This window comes from Sander lucioperca, chromosome 20, assembly GCF_008315115.2.
Source record: "Sander lucioperca isolate FBNREF2018 chromosome 20, SLUC_FBN_1.2, whole genome shotgun sequence".
NCBI lineage: Eukaryota > Metazoa > Chordata > Actinopteri > Perciformes > Percidae > Sander > Sander lucioperca.
Window position 1 is genome coordinate 5,663,282 of NC_050192.1, and position 23,411 is coordinate 5,686,692.

At 39.0% G+C, this 23,411-nt stretch overlaps 1 protein-coding gene across 7 annotated transcripts in view; it reads left to right on the forward strand.

Moving 5' to 3' along the window:
- ppfibp1a (PPFIA binding protein 1a) overlaps positions 1-23,411 on the forward strand; it is a 128,477-nt gene that overhangs the window by 80,214 nt on the left and 24,852 nt on the right. For 6 of the 7 annotated variants that reach the window (XM_035996017.1, XM_035996015.1, XM_035996016.1 and 3 more), the window contains exon 4: positions 22,595-22,674. In XM_035996017.1, the coding sequence (XP_035851910.1) occupies positions 22,595-22,674 (80 nt within the window). Of the gene's footprint in view, positions 1-15,319; positions 15,500-22,594; positions 22,675-23,411 lie in introns of those variants that run through there. The other variant, XM_035996020.1, reaches the window with a different exon arrangement.

The following is a 23,411-nucleotide window of genomic DNA, read 5'->3' on the forward strand; positions in this document are numbered from 1 at the left end:
CGGTAACCTCAAATCTTGCTTCGTAGTATAGGCCTCTGGTAGCATACAGTGGGTTTGTCAGAGCTTGTTGAAAACAGCTTGATGAGAGCAGATAGACTGACCCAAAACAGTAGAGTTGTGGGCTGTAAAACCAAAACAACGAGCGCAAAGATGCTAAAACGCACTGTAGAGATGACGGAAACTGCAGAGTCTGGAGATTGTGTGGGTTTGTCACAATGAGAGACCACTTTCACACACACATAGTCAGTTAATAAAAAAGTATTGATTAGAGGAGCTTTAAGCTGTCACATAAATATATTACTTATTGCGAGCGTCAGCCACGAAGGTGCAGTCACTTGAAGTAAATTTGTTTTGTAACCATTAAACCGTAATAAATATAATAGTTTGTGGCATACACCTTCAAGTACCTGTTCAAACTCTGTCACAACACACAAACACGTGCAAGCACATACACACACAATATGAAGTGTCTCTTGTTTGAAGAAGGACAAATCTTCCAGGACGAGGCAGTAATGTAATCTCCAATAGTCAGACCGACAGCACAGTGGAGGCTCAATATGAACATAATCACATTAATGACAGAAACTTTGCCACGTCTCATCAGTCAGCGGAGGAAAGAGAGAGCGCTGATCTGTTTTGTTGTGCGTCCAGAGAGTGGAGTGGGGATATTGCTTGATCCACTTCTAGCATATTAGGCTACAGTTAATTGAATGAATTGGATAAGGCTTAAACCACACCAAGAGTCTCCACATCGCCCACTCACAGGCTCATCTGTAATCATCCCTCACAAGATTTTCATATTAAACGCTTTGTCCTCTTTGATCACATCTTCATGCATTTAAAGGGGCGCTATGCAGTTTTGGCAATTTCTTTGCTGTTTTCTCAGTTTTTGCTTGCAGGTTTCTCTAATGTAGCTCAGCGTAAATTCTGTCAGGGAGACTTCAATTACGTTGTCTCTCTTCTCTTTAACTGATCAGATGGTAGGTGGGTGTTACGTTTCTATATACCAATCAGAATCGGCACATACGTTCAAGCCAATCACAGCATGACTATCATGTTTTAAATCTGTTCTCTCTCTCCTGCTTATGTCAGTTGTATTTTCAGACGAGAGTGCGGCCCGCCTCCTCCCCTTCTACCTCCAGCCATATTCGGCACGGGTTCTCGGTCTTCTCCCGGCTGACGGCTCGTTTTGCCTATACGGATTTTTCTCACCACCACCAGTGTCTAGATTCCATTGGGGGATATGTTTTGGTTTTCCTAAACCTTAGAATTGTATATATACCCCGTATACAATGGAGTCTAATCTCCAAAGTTGTGTTTGTAATTACTTTGTGATATCTTACTAATAAATGTTTGCATATCTGCAACGAAGTCTCTCCTGATTGAATTATATAGAGCTCCCCCTACAGCTTCGGAATAGATATTTGGCAACACGTTTTCTCGGTTTTTGCTCGCAGGTTTCTCTATTATATAGAGCTCCCCCTACAGCTTCGGAATAGATATTTGGCAACACTGTGTAAAAACTCGCTCGGTCAGTCTGCCGTTTCCTCTTTCTCTGTTCCTCCGACAATGCTTTCCTAGCTTTCTGCTTCTTTTTTGCCGGCTCAGCCATGATGATAGTGTGAAAAACTCCATCCCTACCTTGTTCTTATAGCTAGCCGGTTCCTGTATGTGTGCAGTGCCTAAAGCAATTCATTATATCGCAAGACCTGATATCACGCGATACTAAGGGTGGTTTTTCCGCTCACAGGCGCTAGGGGGAAGTGAGACGACCCCAATTCAACCCGAAAAAAAGTCATATAACCATTCCAATGACTCAGAAGCTGATCAGTTAAGGTAAATTAAGCTAAAAAAAAAAACTGCATAGTTCCCCTTTAATATTACTATTTAACTTCAACAATTCTGGGTACTTAATGGTGGAATGTAATACATTTACTGAATTCTAGGTACTTTACTTGACTATGTCCATGTTATGCAACTTCATTGTCTGACAGCCATAGTTACTGACTTACTTTTCAGATAACAATTTTTCATCCCCTTCCTGTTCAGTGAGAACCACGTAAAATTAGCACAACCCTAAACATCTACAGCAGTAAAAGGCAACATACACATTAATGCAGCAGTATAGGGGCGTAGCACAAAATTCTGTGCCCTTTAGAAAGGCATTTTTTATGGGCCCCTCCCCACATCCACAGCTATTCATTCTAGCATCTTTTTGGGCCCTCCTCACATGAGGGCCCTGGGTACTCAGTCCCCTTTTTCCTCCCAGTCTGACGCCCTTGAGCAGTAATATTAATCCAGAAACTTCAGACGTAATAGGAAAACACTGACAGGGAACATTTTACTCTTACTTCTAACACTTTAAGTACATTTTGCTGATACATACTTTTACTCAGAGATGGGAAGTAACGATGTACAAATACTTTGTTACTGTACTCAAGTAGATTTTTCTGATATTTTTACTTTACTATTTATTTTTGTGCCGACTTTTTACTTTTACTTCTTACATTTTAACATGAATATCGGTACTTTCCACTCCTTACATTTTACAAAATTGGCTTGTTACTTTAGTTTCAAATAATTTCAGTGGAGTTACCGTTATTATTTTTCACGTCATCAATACCAAATTCAATCTAATTGGATGGGAATATACGTTGCACTTGACGCACCACTACAAGACAACTCGACAGATTCGGCGGCATTCATTCACGGAAAATCATTGCGGCTTGATGGCGGTAACATTAGCACGTAGTAGTATGGACAGCGACATGACTGAAAATTAAGAAAACAGAGATCCCAGAGATTCGGCAGACAAGCAGAAAGACATTCCCAATCATCCTTGGCCTTATCTGAGAGAGATGTTTGAGATAGGAGGCATCAAGAATGACTAGTTGTAACTCTAAAAGTATGGGGAATGTCTGTTTAGTAATTCATATTTTATCCTTTATTTTCTTTCCAGAAGCCATATTTGAGCACACACATACATGTAGATTCCTTTAAATGTTAAGGGGAAGATTAAAAAAAGAAACTGGATCTGTGAATTCTCACAGAATCACAATTGAATTCATATTTTGCTACTCAGTCAGAATCTTATTAACCTGGAGTCCCAGTCTCTGTCACAATAAGCATATACTGTATGTGAAGTTTTAGACCTATTGGCAGACATCCATTTAAAATGTAGGCATTGGCATTTAAAGAGCCTTTTTTCCATGTCCACTGAAGTTTCTCGCTTGCACTCTAGTAACATTTGTGTGGTCCAGGTAGCTTAGCATAAAAAATGGTTGTCATTCGCAAGGCTACTTTTACTTTTATACTTTAAGTACATTTCCAAGCCTGTACTTTGTTAATTTTACTTGAGTAAAGAAGTTAAATCAGTACTTCTACTTTTACCAGAGTATTTTTTAACACAAGTATCTGTACTTCTACTTGAGTACGGGAAGTGAGTACTTTTGCCATCTCTGCTTTTACTTAGGTTTTGAATGCAGGATTTTTACTGGTAGTGGAGTGTTTTCACTGTGTGGTATTAGTACATGTACTTAAATAAATGATGTGAATACTTCTTCCACCACTGGTATTTAGCTTATGACAGACTTGTTTAAGGAACCAAATGAACACAGATGCATAATATTTATCCTTCACAGTTACAGTATTGTAGCCTTTACTTCGAATAACTTCCTTCGCGGAAAAAATAGAAGTACACCGCAGAATTTAATCATCATTTGCTTCGTGATCAAGATGACTAGATTGTTGCCTTGTATGTGGTTACTGTAATGTTCATACTAAATATCCCACTCCCTTCTGGCACAGTCACTGACAACATCTGGCGTCTTCATTCCGGAATCTTGTCCAAATCCATTATTCACACAGTATTATGTGGGTGTCAGTTTACTGATACCAGTACTGTACATACTGAATGTATTCAAGTATAAATAGAACAGCATGTGGGAAATAGCACTGAGCATATGTACCTCCGCATTTATTACTCAGAGAGACTGGAGGTTTGCTTACCAAACTGTGCTCACCCTTAAGGTGAGTTTAAACTTAGAAACATCAAACTTGTTCACCGAGACAGTTTTATTAGATGCCAAATCATGAAGAAGCTTTGGTAAGAGTGAGTTTCAGTGAACTCCCAGAGTGAAGGTCAATACACTGCCACAAGACAAGACAAAACTTTAAGTTATTGTAATTGTAAACACACATCAGACAGACTAGACACGTGTGAATCTGTGAGAATTACAAAATCTTCACTATAGGGCTCAGGGCTTTACACAATGTTAAATCTACAGTTAAATCAACATGAGAAGTACTATACAGCGAACTGTGAAAACATAATCACAAAATCAGAAATTATCCTGCAATTTGTAATTTTCTTTAATCAAAAAAGGCTGTTAAAACATTTCCCATGACCCATCAAAATCTTGCTGTGCTGTGCTTGCCAAGAAGCAACGACCAAACAACATTTTTTATCTGTCTCTGTCCAGGTTTTTTTTTCTAACAAGGAACGAAGCGATAAAAGCCTCAGACCATAAACAAACAAAATGGCTTTGAAAGTGCGTCTTTAGTTCAAGCACAAAAGGACACAGTTTAACAGATGAATCATTTGCTTGTGTGCTTTTGGATTAAATACGGTTGGCTTTGCCAGGCTCATAGAAAATTGGATCAATTTAGAAACATTAACATCGCCAAAATATGCCCATCTGGGGTTTTTGTATTGGAATGATCAACAGGGTGGAATGTGCTCAGGTCAATGTGGTATGTAATCTGCTTTCCATGGCACACTGTGTCCTGTCTACCCAACCGAGAGTTGCAAGTGATGCTCATTTGTGTGTTCACATGTATGTGAGTGTGTCGTTGGTAATCTGAGAGCAGCAGAGACAAGCTCAGTCTGCTGCAGCTTGTTGCTAGGTTTCCCTGCGCTCCACCTGGCTGGAGATAAACCAAGCAGCGGATGCTTTTGTCTCAGGAAAATATCCAATTAGTAGGTGACTGTACCAGGTCCACACATAAACATGGTCGAATAATGATTTAAGAAAAACAGAAACCACAAATTTCTTCCAAATAAAGTCTTTATTTTTTTTACATTCTGCCAATTTTTACTGCCTAAGTATAATCAGTTATGAAGGTCCATTGTCAGTAGATAACTAGTTCATATGAAGTTCGGTTCATGGCAAGGTTTTCAGATTTCCTAGTGCATATTAGTAACTGTGTTTGAATCTGTCTAGTGCGCTTACCTGCTCTTTAATGTGGACTGATGTCTGTTGTTTCTGTTATATGTGGGCAAACACAAATAACAGAGGTGATGTAAAAAATGAAACATCTACAACAGTGACACATCATCATAACACCAACAGAGCTGGTATGTCTACAGATTTATCTTCATAACATGCTCAAGAAAAAGCTATTAAGCGGCTCTTGAGTTGGAACTGTTTTGTCAAGCTCTCATTATGAAGGTCAAGAATAAATGGAGGAAGTAAAGTTTCGAAGCATAAGTGATGTACAAAATCAAACAGTCGAGTGCAACATCAAAGAAAGGTGTAAAAGATGTGAAGCAACAGTAACGTGTGCTAATACAAAAACAAACAGAACCTCATACAGATTTTCAACCAAATTACAAATGTTTCTTGGGCCTCACACAATGTGTTATAGTGAGTATTACTGAATGTAAACAGAATAACTCCACAGGGCATCTTTAATACTAATAACACAAGTCTCTTATTTGCACCGGAGCCAGCCTTTCCCCTAACGTGATGGAAAGCTTTGCCTTAATATTTATGAGGCACAGATTCTTTGTCATGAATTCTTCATGATGCCCCATACAGAATCCAATTAAATATTTTCGTCATCACCTTTAGAGCTTTGCATGATCTGACACCTGCCTACATCAGGGAGCTTCTACACATCGATCACAGACAGGTCTCTGAGGTCTTCCCATCATGTCTTGCTTGTTGTTTTGCAGACAATGTAGACATCTCAAGACCATGCTGTTTAGACCAGCCTTTTTATATTTATTTTTTTATTTTTTTACTCTTCTGTTGTGTCTGTACTTTTAATGCCTCTTACTTTTTATTTCCTGAGTTATGACATTTTCTCTGGAAATGGTCTATAATGTTGGTTGCTTGTTTACCAAAGGATAATGGAAAAGATGAATCATGGCTGTGTGACTGACAAACTTTTTCAGCTGTGTAAGGATATAGAGTCAAATTCAAATAAGTTAAATAAATAAGAAACCTATATTGCCAAAGCAGTACAGGAAATGATTAATAAGTCTTTATTGAGCTTTGCTGACATTAAGGCGGATTTTAAATGTCATCTGCAGACAAACAAGTCCCAGCTTCATGCTGTGATCTAGATACGATGACTAAGTGAACTGCAATCATAGTCAGACATGGGTAGTTAAATGAGAAAATAATTTCTTCTAGCTTCAGTCAGGCTTCATTTCTCATACCAGTATGCAATCCTGACCACTATGACTCTCACATAATCATGTCCAATCATATAATGGTGCATGACCATATGCATCCTCCCACATACATCTGTTGTCATTTGTATTACACAATTTTATGGAATCTTTCTTACATGTGTGTTTTACGTTTTGCATCCACACACTTTTTAAAGTTTTTTTTTTTCAGTAATCAGAAGCTGGTTAAATTCTGTATTGAAGTTTATGTATTCATTTGCATCTCCACAAGCGTCATTGTCACAACACGGATACTTTCATGGGCTTAAAAACGACAGGACATTCATTACAGATAATGTCTTAAAAGGGGCACTCCGCCCATTTTACACACAAAGTCGTACGGAGGATGTCATGTGGATAGTGGTTGTACCCTGTTTAGGACTTTAATACCAGAGACCGATGTCCACATCCACATCCTGAGTGAGGTAGCCTATAGGTTGCAAAGGCACTTTGGTCAAGGTGAGGGAAATATTGTGCTTTTGGTTGAAATATTGAAAAGTAAACAGCACTTGTCTCATGTCACTGTTGCTGACTCATTCAATATTTTACTAAAACTATAATCTTTCTCTACCCTTTATCAAGTGGTTTGAGTTGTTACAACATGCTTTAGTTGCCATGTGCAGATATTGTAGTCAAATATGTTGACAATTAAGATTTTGCAGATCCATTCAGAAAGAACATTTCATGGTTTTGCAGATCCATTAGTTTAAAAAAACATGTTCTAATTATGTATATGTATGACGTGTTTAATCCAGACGTATTTGCAGGTGCAAACTATAAAAACATAACTTTGAGGAGGTGGCTACAGAAGTAGAAAAAACAAGAAATGTTTTTTTTGAATATCAAGTATAAAATAACAAGGGATATGGCAGAGAGAGAGATTCCTGTGGTGGCTAATTGCTGTATGAGTGTAATGTAGATCAGGGATTTCCTTAGGACCTTACCTGTGGTGGGACTCAAATACAAAGGTTTGAGATCATTTCTGTTTAGCTGCGGTTTTCTGTAGGCTGACTGTAAATCTCCCATTCCATGGGGGTGTTGATTAAAATGTCATGACCAAAAGTAATAATGGACAAAACTATTTCCCTTATAGAGGAAACATGTCAATGACACTGTTGGCAGTTGCTTATTGAGTTCTGGTGACACTGGTGACACAAGTCAATTGGCTTTTTTCTGTCTGCCTTCCAACATGGCTACCAGTGCATCACACCATGCCAAAGTGCTCTGTACTCTACCACAAGTTGTTGTTATTTCCTCTTCTTTGTTCTCTCTTCATTTTAAATTTTGTTGAGCCATAGTCATCGGCACTCTGCAGCTCATTTGCTGTCCATCTTTCTCGGCCTCTTCATGTTGCCGTGGCTTCTCTCCACATCTTGAGTGCAACATTTCAATTGGCTCTCCGCAGGGCATTCTAACTTTATTATTAGAATCCTGACAATTGCGATAATAATTATGGGATGTCAGGAGGTGGCTGTCCCTGGCTGATGGACAAAGCTATTAGTGGTGTGTTTCTTTCTTTATTAGTACAACTTCAACTTAAAGAGGCAGAAGGGATGGCATCTGTGTGACGCGGAGGGCTGAATGAGTCTCATGAGCAGCCTAGGAATAGAAATGCAGAACTTGGTGCCTGCAGTCAGTGGTGACGGTTGCTAGTGTCTTGTCACAGGATGTGAATCAGTTGTCACAGAAGATTAGCAATGTACGTAAATCCCACTTGCTCTTTGTGTAACTCAGACAACATGAAATGAAACGCTGGATAAATGCTCAGTGTGCAAAGAGAGAAATATTCATCAAAACAAAATCACTCAGTTGTTAAATTTAGTGAGTTTGAAGAATGATAATGATCTCTGCGGAATAGGTTTCCTTGCAGATGGGGCTGAGAAAGTGAGCATGATGATTTGAAGTGCCGTACATTAGGCCATGGATTTGAGCCTGTCACTGAGGGGGGACTCAGGCTTGGGGACCCTGCCTCCTGAACCCCCATCTCATTAATTATCACCCTGTCAGGTGTGTTATATAGGAAATAAAGGCATAACAAAGGAATGTGATCTCCAGGCTCTCATCAGCAGGGAGCAGAACAATGAAATAAAACCGTCTCAGCGTCTCTTCCCTCAACTCTCGGCTAATGAAAGGATGGATCACTCATCCTTTTAAAATTGATCTCGGCAAATCCTGCAGGCTCGGGAGAGTTTGAATCTTGTCACCTTGGCTGCTCTTTACTTTCTGCATGGTCACTTCAGACTGAACTAGGCTCTTTTAGCTGGAGAATCTGAGCAGAGAGTCAGCATTTGTTGGTTAGTCAGCAGGAATACACTCAGCTACATGGATTGCATAAAGAATTGAAATAGTTGATTGGGGGTCTAATCTGATTTGTGTAAATGATCTACTCAAAATCAATCGGCATCAAATAGGACCGGTACCTGACCTACCTGACCCATTTCCTATTATGGTCTCATGGAACCGTTGGCTCTTTTATACTTGTTGTATGGGAATGTCCAGTGGTTTTTGGTTTTTAAGGAGAAGGTTATTAGTACCCTTGCAGAACTATAAGTAGTACGGTTACCAATAGACCCTGCTGTACATCTTCTATCTAAATGATTTCTAACTTTCCCTTACGGGCAAAACATGCAATGTCTGGCTAGAAGGCCTGACTGCAGCGAAGGAGGTTGTAGTCCAGCGCTGGAAACCTCTTCACAATAGTTCAAGTAGCTTTTTGGACATTTCTTACCTGGAACTATCATCAGCAAGAGTCAATGACGCATGACCAAACACAAATTTAATGTGGACAAATTTGATATCTAACTTAAGAGATCTTTCATCTACAGTAAATAAGGATGCTGTCTGTGAAAGCTTTGGTGTGTGTTGGTTGGTGGAGGAGAGAGGGATTCGATATTCCCAAACTGTTTTGTCTCCAACGGGCAATTTGCTTTACAGACAGTAGTCCAACACAGATACATACACAATACATCATACACAACACAGTACAAAGATCATATGTCCTGCCCTGTCACTGTGATTCATAGAAAACAGACACAATGGCATGATGGTTCTAATTTGTTTAAAAAAAACAAACAATAGCAGATGGAATGAAGGACAATCTGTATCTATTAGTGTTACCTTTGGGGAGACTAAACCTCCGCCCTGATGGAAGCATCTGGAACTCAACATGTAAAGGATGTTTAGGGTCCAAAGCAAAAGTCTGTGCCTTGAGATGCCACTTACTTCATAAAGATGGAGTTTGGGCGTTGCGGGGTTAACGATCAAAATCTAATGGGCAACCTGTTAATTGTCTGTAATTTGTTTGTGTTGCATTGAAAAATAAGTGATGAAAAAAAGAATGAATCACTGGCGTTCAAAGCTCGGGATATGAAGTGATTTTAAACTGCTTGTTGTCTACAACCAGGTATTTATATCCATTTTCACCAAGGGAAAAGAGACAGCTTCTGTAGAAGCAGAGCGAGAGTAGAAGCAGTAGTCGGCAACAAAGAGGAATAAGAGGCAATTATAAAAAGGGTATCTGGGTTTACAGTACGTGTAATCGTACATCCTATTCAGGCTCGAGCGTCTGTTAAGCTTTTGTGGCTATTAGACGTCCTACTCCTGCTGACAATAACAGCAAAGTGAATGGTCAAATACAGATTAGCCCTTTCCAGCTGTCCTCCACAATTATCATCTTGCTGTGCTCTGGATATTGTGCATGTGTCTGTGGACTTGACATTTATCAAACAACATGTCTGGGAAAATGGCCAAAACTAACGATTGTTTTCAGTATTTTCATTGCCTATTGATTATTAGACTTTAGATGTTTTTTTCTACAGTGTGTGCACTGAATGTAGTGGCGCAACTACAGAGAAAAGAGCCCACTGTGAGATTTTACATACAACTCACCATGCAGAGGACTCAATGCAGCTTTTAAGACGACTGAGGTGACTCAGTTATGAATTATGATTTCTATTTGCTCTGCTGGATTTTTCTGAAACATGAGTGCTTCCACATCCATTAATGTGCACCACACACAGGAGCACTTGACCTCACCCTGGAGCCTCACGCTACGGCTTCAACTAGAACAACTTGACATCAATTCAGCCATGTTGTTTTTTAGAGTCGCTTCTTGCTCCCTCACCATGCAAAGAAATTAAAAATTGTTACAGGGTTGTATAGGTACTTCCAAGCAACAAGGTTGCCATAGCCACTAAAACTGGGATGTTGTCTCCAGTGGCAAAAGACCTCATGCAGCCAGAATGACAGGCGGCTGCAGAGTTAAAGCTTGCAGCAGTATAATTTACCTTTAAATGATCAGAGTAATGTGTCAGAATCCCAATCAACTGCAGCAGTTCTTCAGGATTTCATCAGCAGCAAGGAAGTTGTAAAAAATTACTAATTGCTTTTACTGCCATGATTGCTATATGATGAGGTACTCGGGGACGCCTGCTCACTGAGGCTCAGAGGAATGTGTCATGAGAGTCATATGTGAGATCAATTCACATACATGGCACCAGACAGACTGCCACATATGTATCCACAGAGAGGCACTGAGGCTGCTATTAGATAATATTTTAAAAAATGGTATCTCCAAATTAGTTTTTTTTTTTTTTTTAAATCTTAAGGGAAACTGAAGGAATAAGTGTTCCTTTATGTGTTGAGGAATTTCATTGCATTCATGAGCAAGTAGCAAGTTTGTTTAGCTTGATATATTTGCGTAGTTGTATGTTTGTATCTGTATTATCCTGTAAATATGTCCTATGTAACTGTGTTATTGAAGTAGCCAATAAAGTTGATACTGATTCAGTTGACTTATCCTTCCAGCTGAAGTCATTTTCAGTTCAACACATGAAGGTTTTTCCATGTTGATTTAGGAGTTATTCTTTCTATCAATTGATGTACAACAACCTGCTCAACAAGCTCATTGTTTTCATGGAGCTTTTTCTGTTGCCATTTATATTGCTTTTGCACAGGAAGAGGTCAATCAGTCACAAGTTTTATTGTCTGTGCTAGTGGGAGGTGGAACTTGAGGGAATGAAGTAGTGTGGGTTTTGGAAAGGCCTCTAATCTGGAAGCATCTGAAGAAGTCTGAGTTGTTTAAGTGGAACAATGTGCGCAGTTGCTCAAGGCTTGCGAATATCCTGTCTTGGTATAGGCTGGTCAGACCCACCGGTCCAAGGCAAGAATCTGGAATCAGTTCTGGCTGATTGGAAAAGGTGGTTGTTGCAGACAGGTGTTGATCTAAAAGTGGTAGACCACCTTAAGTGTCGTCTCACTTGCGCTCAGATTTTGGCAATTCTTTATCCCGCCTGCAAAACTCTGATTGGCTCGGTGGTTTTTCCAACAGCCAATCAGCACAACACCTGATCTATTTTATCACTGAAAAAATTGGAGGTGTTGGCAGCGGTTCAAGAGGTCTACTGTAAAAGGAAATATACTAAACTTCTGGAAACAACAAAAAATACTATATCCTAATATATTTCTTATTGTGCCGTGTCTCGCAACCAGCCAGATGTGATATTGACTACCAGCTTTTTTTTGAGGTCCGCAAAGTCTGGAAAAGTGTGGATGCTTATTTTCTAGTGTGATATGGCTAAAAAACAACCTTATGAAGTGGATTTGGTGTTAGGTGGCTGCAAACAACCCACAAACAATACAGATTATTTGTCAGCATCACTATAAAATTCCACTCTCATTACATTTATTAACATTACAGCAGATGTCTACTCTATTTTTAGTGCCACAGCAATCCCTAGTGTTATGTTACTTTCATAAAACTAGTTTGATTAAATAAATCAGTAAATAAATCACATTTTGAAAAAAAGAGAGCACATTGGTATTGGTGGATACTCTGAATAAAGATATTGGTATCAGGAGAGAAAAGTCAGATCGCTGCAATCCTAATTTTATATTTTTCAAGTCTCAAGGTGATTTGGAAACCTGTTGCGTAGCCATTATCCACCTGCCACCATATTCTGATTCAGTTACATGCCTACCTTACATCCACATGCTGTGATGATCTTTAGCTATAGAGTTACACTTTAGCTGACAGTCCTTTTTGTTCAACCTCCAGCAGTATGCACATACAGTATTGATCCTCAAATGCAGCTTAGGAACTAATATAAATAAAAAATGAATTACATTTCAACATGGAGTTTAAACACTTGCAAAATGTGCGTTTTATGTCAGACGTCATATATGAAAAAACTGAGAGGAAACAGAAGTCTGTAAAACTACTGTTTAGTCCACATCGTGCTGTGATACCATTATTACTTTGTTTCTCAGTAAGTCAGTGCTGTTTAAGCGTACGCTGTCATTGAACACCATCATGCAGTGTTTTCTCCAGACTGCAGTCAGGAAGACAACCCTTCCGTTGTTCTGCTTCAGGGACAGCCTGTTACATCATGTCCATAGTACATGCACACAAAGTCAAGGCTCCCTGACAAAGGCAGCATCCTCTGTATGCACTCCAGAGATCATGAGAATACCTCTAACTCCACCTGCTGGTCTGTGTTTTTGCCTCATCCACCCACATCAACCTCTAACAGTTGGAAAGCAGAGAGACTGTGTGAGAAAATATATATCAGGAGACTTACAGCGATATATTTCGACAAACAGATGATTATTCTAAAATGGACTGAAAATGACTATGACCTTTCTCGCTGAGAATCGGGCTTTTCATTTGCACCCTGTGTAATGTGATTTACTGTCAGTTTGCTCCCACCCACGCACAGGCCATTTTATTAAAGCTCTTCTAACTCTTTTGTGAACTGCCCTCACTGCCCTTCAGTTATCTCACCAATTTTTTCCTTATTTCCTTGTTGTTGCTGAAGCTATGAATACTGTAACAGCCGTTAATCCCTGATACTATAATAAGTTGTCATTTGCACAGTCAATCTGTTTTGTTTTTTTTCCACAGTTTTAGGACTTCTGCCGTCCAGTATGTTTATATTCTGTACTTTATTTAGTGTATTTACTGTATTTTATATACTGTCTTGTTTGTCTACTATGTTGCATTGAAGACATGATGACAACATTGTAATTTCCCCTTGTGGGACTAATAAAGTATAAATTATTATTATGATAAGATAACATAAGACTTTATTGAGCCCCAAAAGAGAAATCTAAGAAAAGCTAAAATCAGGAGATGTCACACTTCTGTTTTTATATGTAAGCGATGACAAGTTATCTCAATGTAAACTTGATTTTCTGACTGTCGTTTGATGTCTAATTGTCTTATTTTTCAAGTAATTATTTTAATGGTGGAACAAACACTGGAAAGCCTGTCACTGTGGAGGTCTTATTGCGGACATGCAGCTGCTACCACTCTCAAACCCCTGGACTCAGTTTATCACTTTGCCCTCACATTCATCACCGGAGATCCCTATGACACTCACCACTGTACTCTGTTTAGCAAAGTAGGTTGGACCTCTCTGGTACATAGGCGTGGAAAACATTTGTATCTTTTTATCTATAAAACTCTTGTTGGACTGTCACCACCATATATAGCATCTATGTTGAACTGGACAACAGGACCTTACCAAACTCGCTCAACATATTGCCTTATGTTTCATGTCCCACAGCTTGTCCCACTCTGAGTTTGGTAAATCTGCTTTTAGTTACTATGCACCAAAAGCATGGAACCACCTTCAATGTTCACTTAAAGCGTAACTCTCGCCAAAATGCAACCTAGGGTCTTTTTGTGAATCTACCTGAGTCAGACTTTCATTTAAAAGCATAATTAGGATGGAAACGCCACTTTTAAGATTTACCGTATTCTCGTTTTCGGTTAAATGGCCTTTTGAATGGAATGATAAATACAGCGTCAGATAGACGATAAACCGCACCAAATAGGCTGTTTATTGCTCTAAAATTGATATCAGGTTTTACTGGTAAGATTGACGAACATACAGGTGTTGCTTTTACGGTGTCCTCGTAATTTTAATCGGTTAATGACTTTTCGATCATTGAAATGATTTCCGTTTGATTCTGAAAAAAAATATTGTTGTAATATTTTTTTTCTTTATACTTTACCACTTTTCCAGTTTTGCTAAACAATGCTAAATAAGTACAAGTAAGTATTTTTAATATTTACATACATAGCCTACATTAGACTTTTTTTGTTTCCGGTACGGACTTTCAAAATAATGCGCATTTTAATCCCAAACTCTTAAACCATATTTCATTCAATTAACATGGTAAAAAAGTGAGAGAAAAAAATATTTCCCACGTAAAGGAAAAAGGCTCAAATTTTGTTAGCTAGCCTGTCTCTTTCATTTCAATCCCTTAAAAAACGAACACATAAGAAAACAAACAAATAAAAAATGACAGCATGTACACTGCAAATGGAATACCTTCATGCTTTTTGAACCACACTTATTGTCTGATAAACAACCATTACATGTCATTTTTTTGAATAAAACTGAGGTTCAATCCACAGAAACATGAGAGTGAAGAGATAACAGAGAGTCCACCAGGTCCATGCCATGCTGCAGGCAATATTGCATAATGACAAATAAATAACAGAGTTTGAGAGTTAGGCAGCTTTTAAAAACTAAATATTCAATATCAACTTACAGAGAGTGTATTTTACAGCATCAAATATTGAGACAAACTTTTGATTTCAGATTGTATAAAGAACACAGGTGACTTGACTTGGCATAGGTCAGTGGTTCCCAAGGAAAATGTGCTGTGAAAATGAAATGAAAATGTTTTCCTTCTGTTTGATTTGAGTGTGTATTTTTTTTACAGGCCAGAAACAACATAATCAGTATCACGACCCCCCCACCCCCAAATTAACTTGAGACCCTTTTGGGAACCAATATCAACGATTGACGAATGTTACGCTTTTATTTTGAAGGCCTCCTTTCCGGAAGTGTCCTTGCTGTCTGTTTAACTTGACATCGCTCTTTTAGTTTGGTTGAAAACTTCAGTTCACTGAGAAATTCAATGAGAAGGTGGACGCTAACCATGAAGCTGCTGTGAAAAGTCCCGAAAGTGTTTGGAATAAAGCCGCCGGAGTCTGCAGGTCCCTTCTTTTACATTTCCTGGTCGAAAACTGTAAGTTAAAACAAAGTTTAAATGAACTTTCGAAATAAATTTAGTTTAAACAGTGTGTTTGTCCAAGATTTCGCTAGGCTGCTAGCTTAACGTTAATTGTGTTCAAAGCAGGACCCAACGCGTTTTTTTCTGTTATACTCAATTTAATTGGACGTAAGGTAGCTAACGTTAGATACAATGTGTTTGCGTTGGCTAACGTAACGTAACGTAACTAACTAACAGAGTTTAGCTTAGCTCATTTTCACTTGTTAGTAATATTTTGGGTTCCTAATTTTGGGTAACGTTAACTTACTTACTATAATTATTTAAGTTGCAGTATTTGTGGTGACTTGAAAGATGGTTATTATTGTCATTGTCTAATTTTGTTAATGTAACTAATTATTTAATTGTTTTGCTTTGGTATTAGAAGCAATTCCCATAACGTTAACGTTACCTAATATATATCCTCGGGACTTTTATTATTATTTTGTTGTTTTGTTAATGGCAGAATAACTATACTAACGTTCTCAACAAAGGTAGCTCATAAGTGCTTTTTATATTAACAAAGAATACACATATAAAACCTACTAATTCATATTATGTAAGTTGCCATCTAGAGAGAAAAACAAAGACATTTTTTTTATGAAAGTAATATTTTCTTCTGATTCTTTACTTTTTAAGGGCATTGTAGTTAAAGCAAGTTAAATTATGCTAGCTTTGTATGTAAAAACGTTTACCACAGCTAATTTATTCATCACCATTAATGTACAAGCCAAATCATGAATCACTGTGGTGAACCTCCAGTTTGGCTCCCACCCACATTTGCTGCATGAAGGCAGTCGCAGCCAACACAAAGCCAGTTTAAAGCTACTTCTGGTCCAGTGTTAGCTTTTATTATCAATCTCAGACATCTGCAGTCTTTGTTTGGGTATACCTCTGTTGTATAAAGATGCTCAGGAAAACTCTCCCTCCTGAGGCGCTGCATGACCTGCTGGCAGCCCTCTCTGCACTTCTGATGATGTCTTCCGGGCAGAGAACTGAGTAGCATAACAAAGGATTTTATTTCCTTTTGTGACAATAACCACATTTGTATCCTACCACACTATCACGGCTAACTGTTGGCTGCTCAGGAAAAAAATCCTTGCAAAACACTTGGTTGCACATCCCATATCTGATGTTACAGTGGGAGAGTTGGCATAATAAAGCACATTTCCACATTGCTCAGTGATTTTTGAAGACACAAATTTAATCTCCTGGCACCAATCATCTTGTTTCCTCAGGCAACAGTCTTTTATTTGTTGCTCAGTCAGGTAAAAAGGAGGGAAAGTCCACTATCGACCCTAGTTGGTATTATTAGCAAACCTGGCCTGCAGTAAGATCAACATGGCACAGACCCCAAAGTTTTCTAGTATTTAGATTTTTCTCTAAGGCACCTTTTTTCCTGACATTTGCATTCCTTGCATTCTTGGTACAGTACTCTTGTGGTGTAGTATTTTAATAGAAAGGATGTGTCATTTTAAAGTCACATATATTCAGATGTTACATGCTATATATGAGAGCTGTACAAATGGCTTTTGGAATTTCAGCTTTTAGTTTTTATTTGTGCAGTCAGTGCTGGGATTGCTGGGATATTGTCATTTCTGACCAAGAGGAAGACATTTCTCCAGAATGTGCCAGGAAACGCTTCCTGACAGGACTGCGTGACGGTCTTCCTGAGTGTAGGGATGCGTCTGTGTTTATGGTTTCATTCATTATAGGCCCTATTGTAGACCTTATTTGACGTTGCAGTATTTTACTTATCTTCTGAGTCTCACTTTACTGCAGCAACTTTAAAATTATGCCCTAAAAAAACAAAAAAAAGCAGTCTAAGACTTCATACTCAGGCTGCTTCTGTGCTAAGACCTTGATAACAAAAGTAGTAGTTTTTCTTGGCTTACTGTGATAGCTTACTCAGTTCCTCCTGTCCCTTTCCACAATCCTCTTTATTATTTTTCCCCTCCAATGTGATTTCTGACTATGATGTAGTTGAGGGCCACGTGGAAAAACTCCCAGAACTTGGGATCAGTGTCGCAGTGCTATCATGTGAGTCTCTGAAAGACAAAGAGTTGTTTGTGCAGGGTCTTAATGTGGCCACCGCTGCACTGGTTTAAAGTCTGGGCTGTCATTTCTGTCAAACAGTCTGACCTCACAGCAGCCCAAACTAAAAGTCCACTGAACCATCCCTCCGGGGGAAGTGTAAACAAAGGCAGGGTGTTTGACTGGTGGTTGGATTACACAGGGAAGTCACCCTTTGTCATGTTAACTCTTTAAGTAGGCTACTACTGTAACTACTACTGCTGTACTGCAACTGTTAGAGCTGAAACAGTAGATTAATTGATTGACAACTATTTTGGTAACTGATTAATAGTTTGAGTCATTTTTCAAGAAAAAAAAAAATTATAACTTTTTCTGGTTCTAACTTCTTTAATATGAAACTTTGCTTTAAAGGCACTGTCACCTTTTTTGTTTTTAGTCGAGCACAAGTAACAACCAGTAAGACCTAAGTGACCTACTGGTAAGATAAAGATGGAGCAGGTCAGAGATGTACACAGCAGTGCCTGACCATGCACGGCAGAACAAAATGAATTCTGAACTTTGTGATAGGAAGCCAATGTCATTTTAATTCATTGAAAAATCTATCAGCAGATTACGCTTGAAAATAAAGGGTCAGTTACAACCCAAATTGAGATACATTAATATCGGCAAACAATGCAGTTAAAACTGTGCTAAATTATTACTGCTGTACATATAACTGCAACCACTCCTAACAATACCACTGTTACTACACTGACTGCCGCAACTGCTTTTGCTAATACCACTGATAGTTTATTAAATTAAGGTTTATTTATTCAGAAATTCTTGCAGAGATAAATATCTCTTGCAAGCAAGAGTATAGTGTATGAGGGTTTAAGAGCTTACAGAAAACTAACTTATGATGCTATACAATGTCATTGTTATTGGTTCTAAATTCAGCTAAGGATGGATATTTTGGCAACTCGGATAGCAAAGCTTTCTAAATTAAAACACAGTAATGAAATCTGACTTTGTCATATTTTCCTTGATAATAAGTTTGATAGGTGTATTGAGTAAAGGATCAAATATCACTTTAATCAAATGCCAAATGAGGCCAATGGTTTATAAATCATTAAAAAAAGTGGCAGCAACAAAAGCACACAGTATAATTCCCTAACACAGCAGGATAAGATACTGCATTGTATACAAATGATGTTCTCTTTTTGAATGAAACAGCTCTGTATAAGAATTCAAATTTAGATTTTTGTTGATGATCAAGGTGTTCGTGGGTTTTGTTGGACAATCTGCTGATGAATAATCTGCTGTCAAAATAAAAACAACATTGGTATTTTTCACAGTTTTCTGATATTTTATGATCGTTGGGTTGCTGCTTTAATGGATTGTTAGTGGTACTGATGGCATACAAGATTGTATCATCAACTTTACAATGTGAAGCTGGAAAACAGATTACTAATTAAATGCAAGTAGCGAGGGACCAAGTACTGAGCCTTGTGGGACAACAAGCAACAATGTCATCCACCGACCAGTTACTATACTACAACTAATGCTGCTTGTTTTTCTAGTCCGAGCCAGTTCAATTCTGAAATGCACATATGTACCACAGCTGGAAGTAAGCAATTGGAGTGTTTGAGGCACCAGCAGAGGGGGGTGTGTGTGTGTGTGTGTGTGTGTGTGTGTGTGTGTGTGTGTGTGTGTGTGTGTGTGTGTGTGTGCGCGTGCGCGTCCACTCAGCATAGGGCCAATAATCCCAGCCTATTTTCTTTTCAGTTGCATTGTCCCTCCCCCTCCATATCTCTGTAAAGCATATTTCTTTTTGGAGTTGAAAGACTTTGCGTGAAATGTACAACCCCCAATCAGTATCAGTTAAAGGATAATGTTGGTATTGTGTTAGTGTCTACAAATCTTACGAAAAGACCAAAACCAGCAAAACTTAATACTTTATGACTTGCCTACCTCGTCTGTGGCACACATCCCCAAAACCCATGTATTCTTACTAAAAATGTAAAGATGTAAATGTAAAAACGGGTCACAAATGTATGGTTTAATTAAAAGAAAGGCTATGTTATTTCCTGAAACAGCTGGACACTCTAGTTTGTAGCTAACCTTACTCAAACATGAGTAAAAAATGCATCTTTTGGGGACTATTTTATGCTTGGTAGGTCTTTACAGCAGCAGGACGATGTAGTATTCAGACAAAATAACAGTGTCTATGGTTAAAGGAACATGTCACCCAGTGCAACAGTGTGGCTTATTAATGTGTTTCTAATAGTTTTTGCACAACAATGGAGCTGTATGGCACATGTAGGATATATCAGACTTTGGACCTATACTTGTTAATAGGATCAAATCATTGTCGGTTTTGGTCTTTTCAGGGCAACAGAAAAATACCACCAGCTGAATAAAGTCTTCAGAGTTTTGTCTGAAGGGTGGAGGGAGGGAGGGAGGCCACAGGGGTCAGCAGGGATGTCAGTATCAGGCATTAGTGTTTTGGTTTTGGGGGTGATAACTAACCTGCTCAGGAATGTGTGTAGTGCTCACTCCTACACTGTGGGATTATCAATCATCATTACAGACACTTGTTCACATGGTTGAAGAGATGGACCCTCATCTGTGGGTTTTTCTCTTGAGGTTTTGGTCCGAACATTCTTCATGGATGACCTGCTCATCACAGATGCAAAAAGAAGTGGAAAATATCTCAGCCTGGCATTTTAAAGTGCCTGGTTTTACAAGTCTGAAGAAAGGACAGGCTAGTTTACTTGGCAAGTTTCAATGCCGTTTTTAGCCGCATGACCAGCACAACAGCACATGTATTTCCTGGTTTAACTCTTTTTTTAGATTTGTTTTCCCTCCGGCATAAATTAAACCCAAATTCTGAATTGCACGTGGGCTGATAAGATGCTGTTTTCCACTGAATTGGATTTCTCATGAAACTCATAATAGCAGATTGGATGTGGCTTTTATCACAAGACAACAGAGACAGAAGGAGATCTGCTGCAATTATGGTAACACACTGTGATTCGTTTTAGATTTCAAAATGTTTTCATCCTGCTTTTCTCTACATTTGGTTGCACCATGACCAGAAGACTGTACAAGATAGTTGAGTAGAGCATAACATAGCACACACTGGGGTTTCTCTCTTCATCCCATTTGTTGTTTTCTGCATTCACACAGAGAAAAAAATATTCTTTTTGGAAAAAGGAACAAGATTTAGGTTTCTCCCATGGGGGGAAACAAGCAGCTGACCAAATACAGCTTCCACCCTGGTGAGAGTGAGTGATGGTTTGCCATCAAACTCTGGAAATAACTGTGGAGGAAAAAGTAGTAGTATCTGTGTCATGAATTGCCCATGAGAACTGTAACATTTAATTGGAAAGCTGTTTTATTTTGAAATTTGAGGCATTTTCTGGAACGCTTATTGACCAGAAGACCTGCTTTGTCCTTTTGAATTACATTCAGTAGTTCATGTGTGGGTCTTGATCATCAGAATAATCAAGCTTAATGATATGATTATGGAGTAGTGCAAATACAAAGCAGTGTGTATGATGTTGTGGAAGAAACTTTCTGTGGTGTGTGTAAATTAAGCAACAAAGCTCTTAAGGCCCCTTGTTTTGACAGCAGACCCCAGCCCCCAGCTCATATTGAGGCCATTAATTAGCCTCTTGATGCCCATGTTTTACCCTGCTGAGTGTGACACTATGACCCCTAAGAGGGAGGAAATGAAGTAAAGCCTGCAGGCCCTGCCCCCTCTATCATTGGACTTCTCAACAAGTAGAGCCACTGTTTTATGTTGTTAGTTCTGGGCTTCAGTTCCCTCTTAACATACTGTACTATCTCAACCCCTTTAAATCAGATTTAGTTTGAAGTGATAAGTGGTCAGTGCAAGTAAAGGAAAGACATGTGATAAGTGTTTGAATTCATTGGTCATGTAGATACTGTCCAACTTTGTTATGGAAGTTTGAGATGCCGAGCATGCCAGTGCTACGAGGCCTGAGACCCCTGGGAGAATAGTGCCATTATTCCGGATAGGAGCCTGCCCATGAGCACCCGTGACTGCCGGAAATAAGGCTTTCTGGGTAATAAGTCCTGGATATCACTTTGTTTTTTGTCTCTCAGGGAGACTGTTTTTTGTGGCACAGACTGCATGGTTAATTTGATGCAGCAGTCATTTGAGAAGGAAAAATGAGAGCTTGTACCATAACAGGATTAGTGATAACACTATTATGTTTTTGTTTTTCAAATGGAGATGTAAAAACATGCAGGCTGGCTTTAAACCTACATTGTGTAATTTTTTTGAGTTGATTCTCAGCAAAAAATGCTTTGTTCTTTCACAAATATGTACTCATTCATGTGTAATTACTTCAACCAACTAATCAAAGTATTCTCGTAAGCGTAGAATCTGCCATTTAGAATCATTCAGAATACATATGAGCGACTCGCTCGAATGACGGCAGCCATGTAGCGCCTCCATCTTTAAAATACATTAGCCAAAGAGGGACATACCTCCTCTTTTTCACCTATTGGCACTGTGACGAATGCCAGGGGGAGATTACTCTCCAGGGCAGCGAAAAAGAGAGTTAAAACGACAACGTGACAGGCAAAGCAGCAAGACCAAAGTTAATATTGGAGTGGCTAGAACAGCAACGCTGCAAACGATGGAGAGAGCTAATTTCGGGTTCAGCCACCGTAGAAGGAAGGGCTGGAAAGTAATATTCAGTTGGTTGTCATATAAAATTTCACCGCTAGATGGGAGAAAATAATAGGGATTAGGGCTGCTGCTAACGATAAGGCTAATTATTGATTAATCTAAGGAGTATTTTCTTGAATCGGTTAATTGTCTGGTCTGTAAAATTTCATAAAATTGTGACAATCACAATTTCTTCGATCCCATGTTTGCGTCTTAAAATTTCTTGTTTTTGTTTAATTTCTTTTGAGATAATATAATTACAAGGTTATTTTAGTGGTTGTTATGGAGAGTCCTTTATGGATCCTTCTTGTCTTCTCTCTCTTGTTTCTTTCACTCAACCTTTCTCTTCTCTCTTTCAGATTCATTGAGCACAAGATGATGTCCGACGCCAGTGATATGTTGGCAGCAGCTTTGGAGCAAATGGATGGGATCATAGCAGGTAACCACATTGTACACTTGGACTTTAAGACCATAGCACTTTTATAAGTGGGCATGGTGGCATACTATGGGGTCTAGCCACATCTGGAAACCATTGAATTTCAAGCTGGGAGTACTACGTCTAGTGGACGGTAACACAATGTGCCCTTCTCCTTCCACTTCTACCTGCAGTTTAATGTAATCCCCCCCCCCCCCTTAAATATACATACAAGTTTGGAATAATGCTGAAAGTGTGCTACTGGATCACTGGCCCTTTCTGCCTCCACTGCATTCCTCCACCATGAGAAATGAAAGAAAGTTTCCATTCCACAGTGACGGAAACTAATGATTATTCAAGCTCTGTGAGTTTGGAATACAAACTCCTGCTTGGGAACTTTTGGCCACTCTGTACTTGTGCCGCTGCAGATGAGCAGAGCAGGCTTCCCTTTCAGAGTCCCCACTTTTCCGCTGATGTGTGTAATTATAGCACTGACCTTTCCAATGGGATCAAGGCAGCTGATCACGTGAAATCCCACCGTCCCCACTGTTTCCGCAGAAACCACAGCCGTCATCAAGCCCCACTCCCTGGCTACTGTGGGGAAGCCATGATTGTTTACATATTTATTTATTTATTTATTTATTTATTGAGCTCCCTCTTTGTTACCGTTGGACATCTTCACCATGGCTGACACAGATGACAGATGGAGTGAAGTAGACAGCAGCACACGATTGGAACATCATGCACTTGAGTTCAGTCAA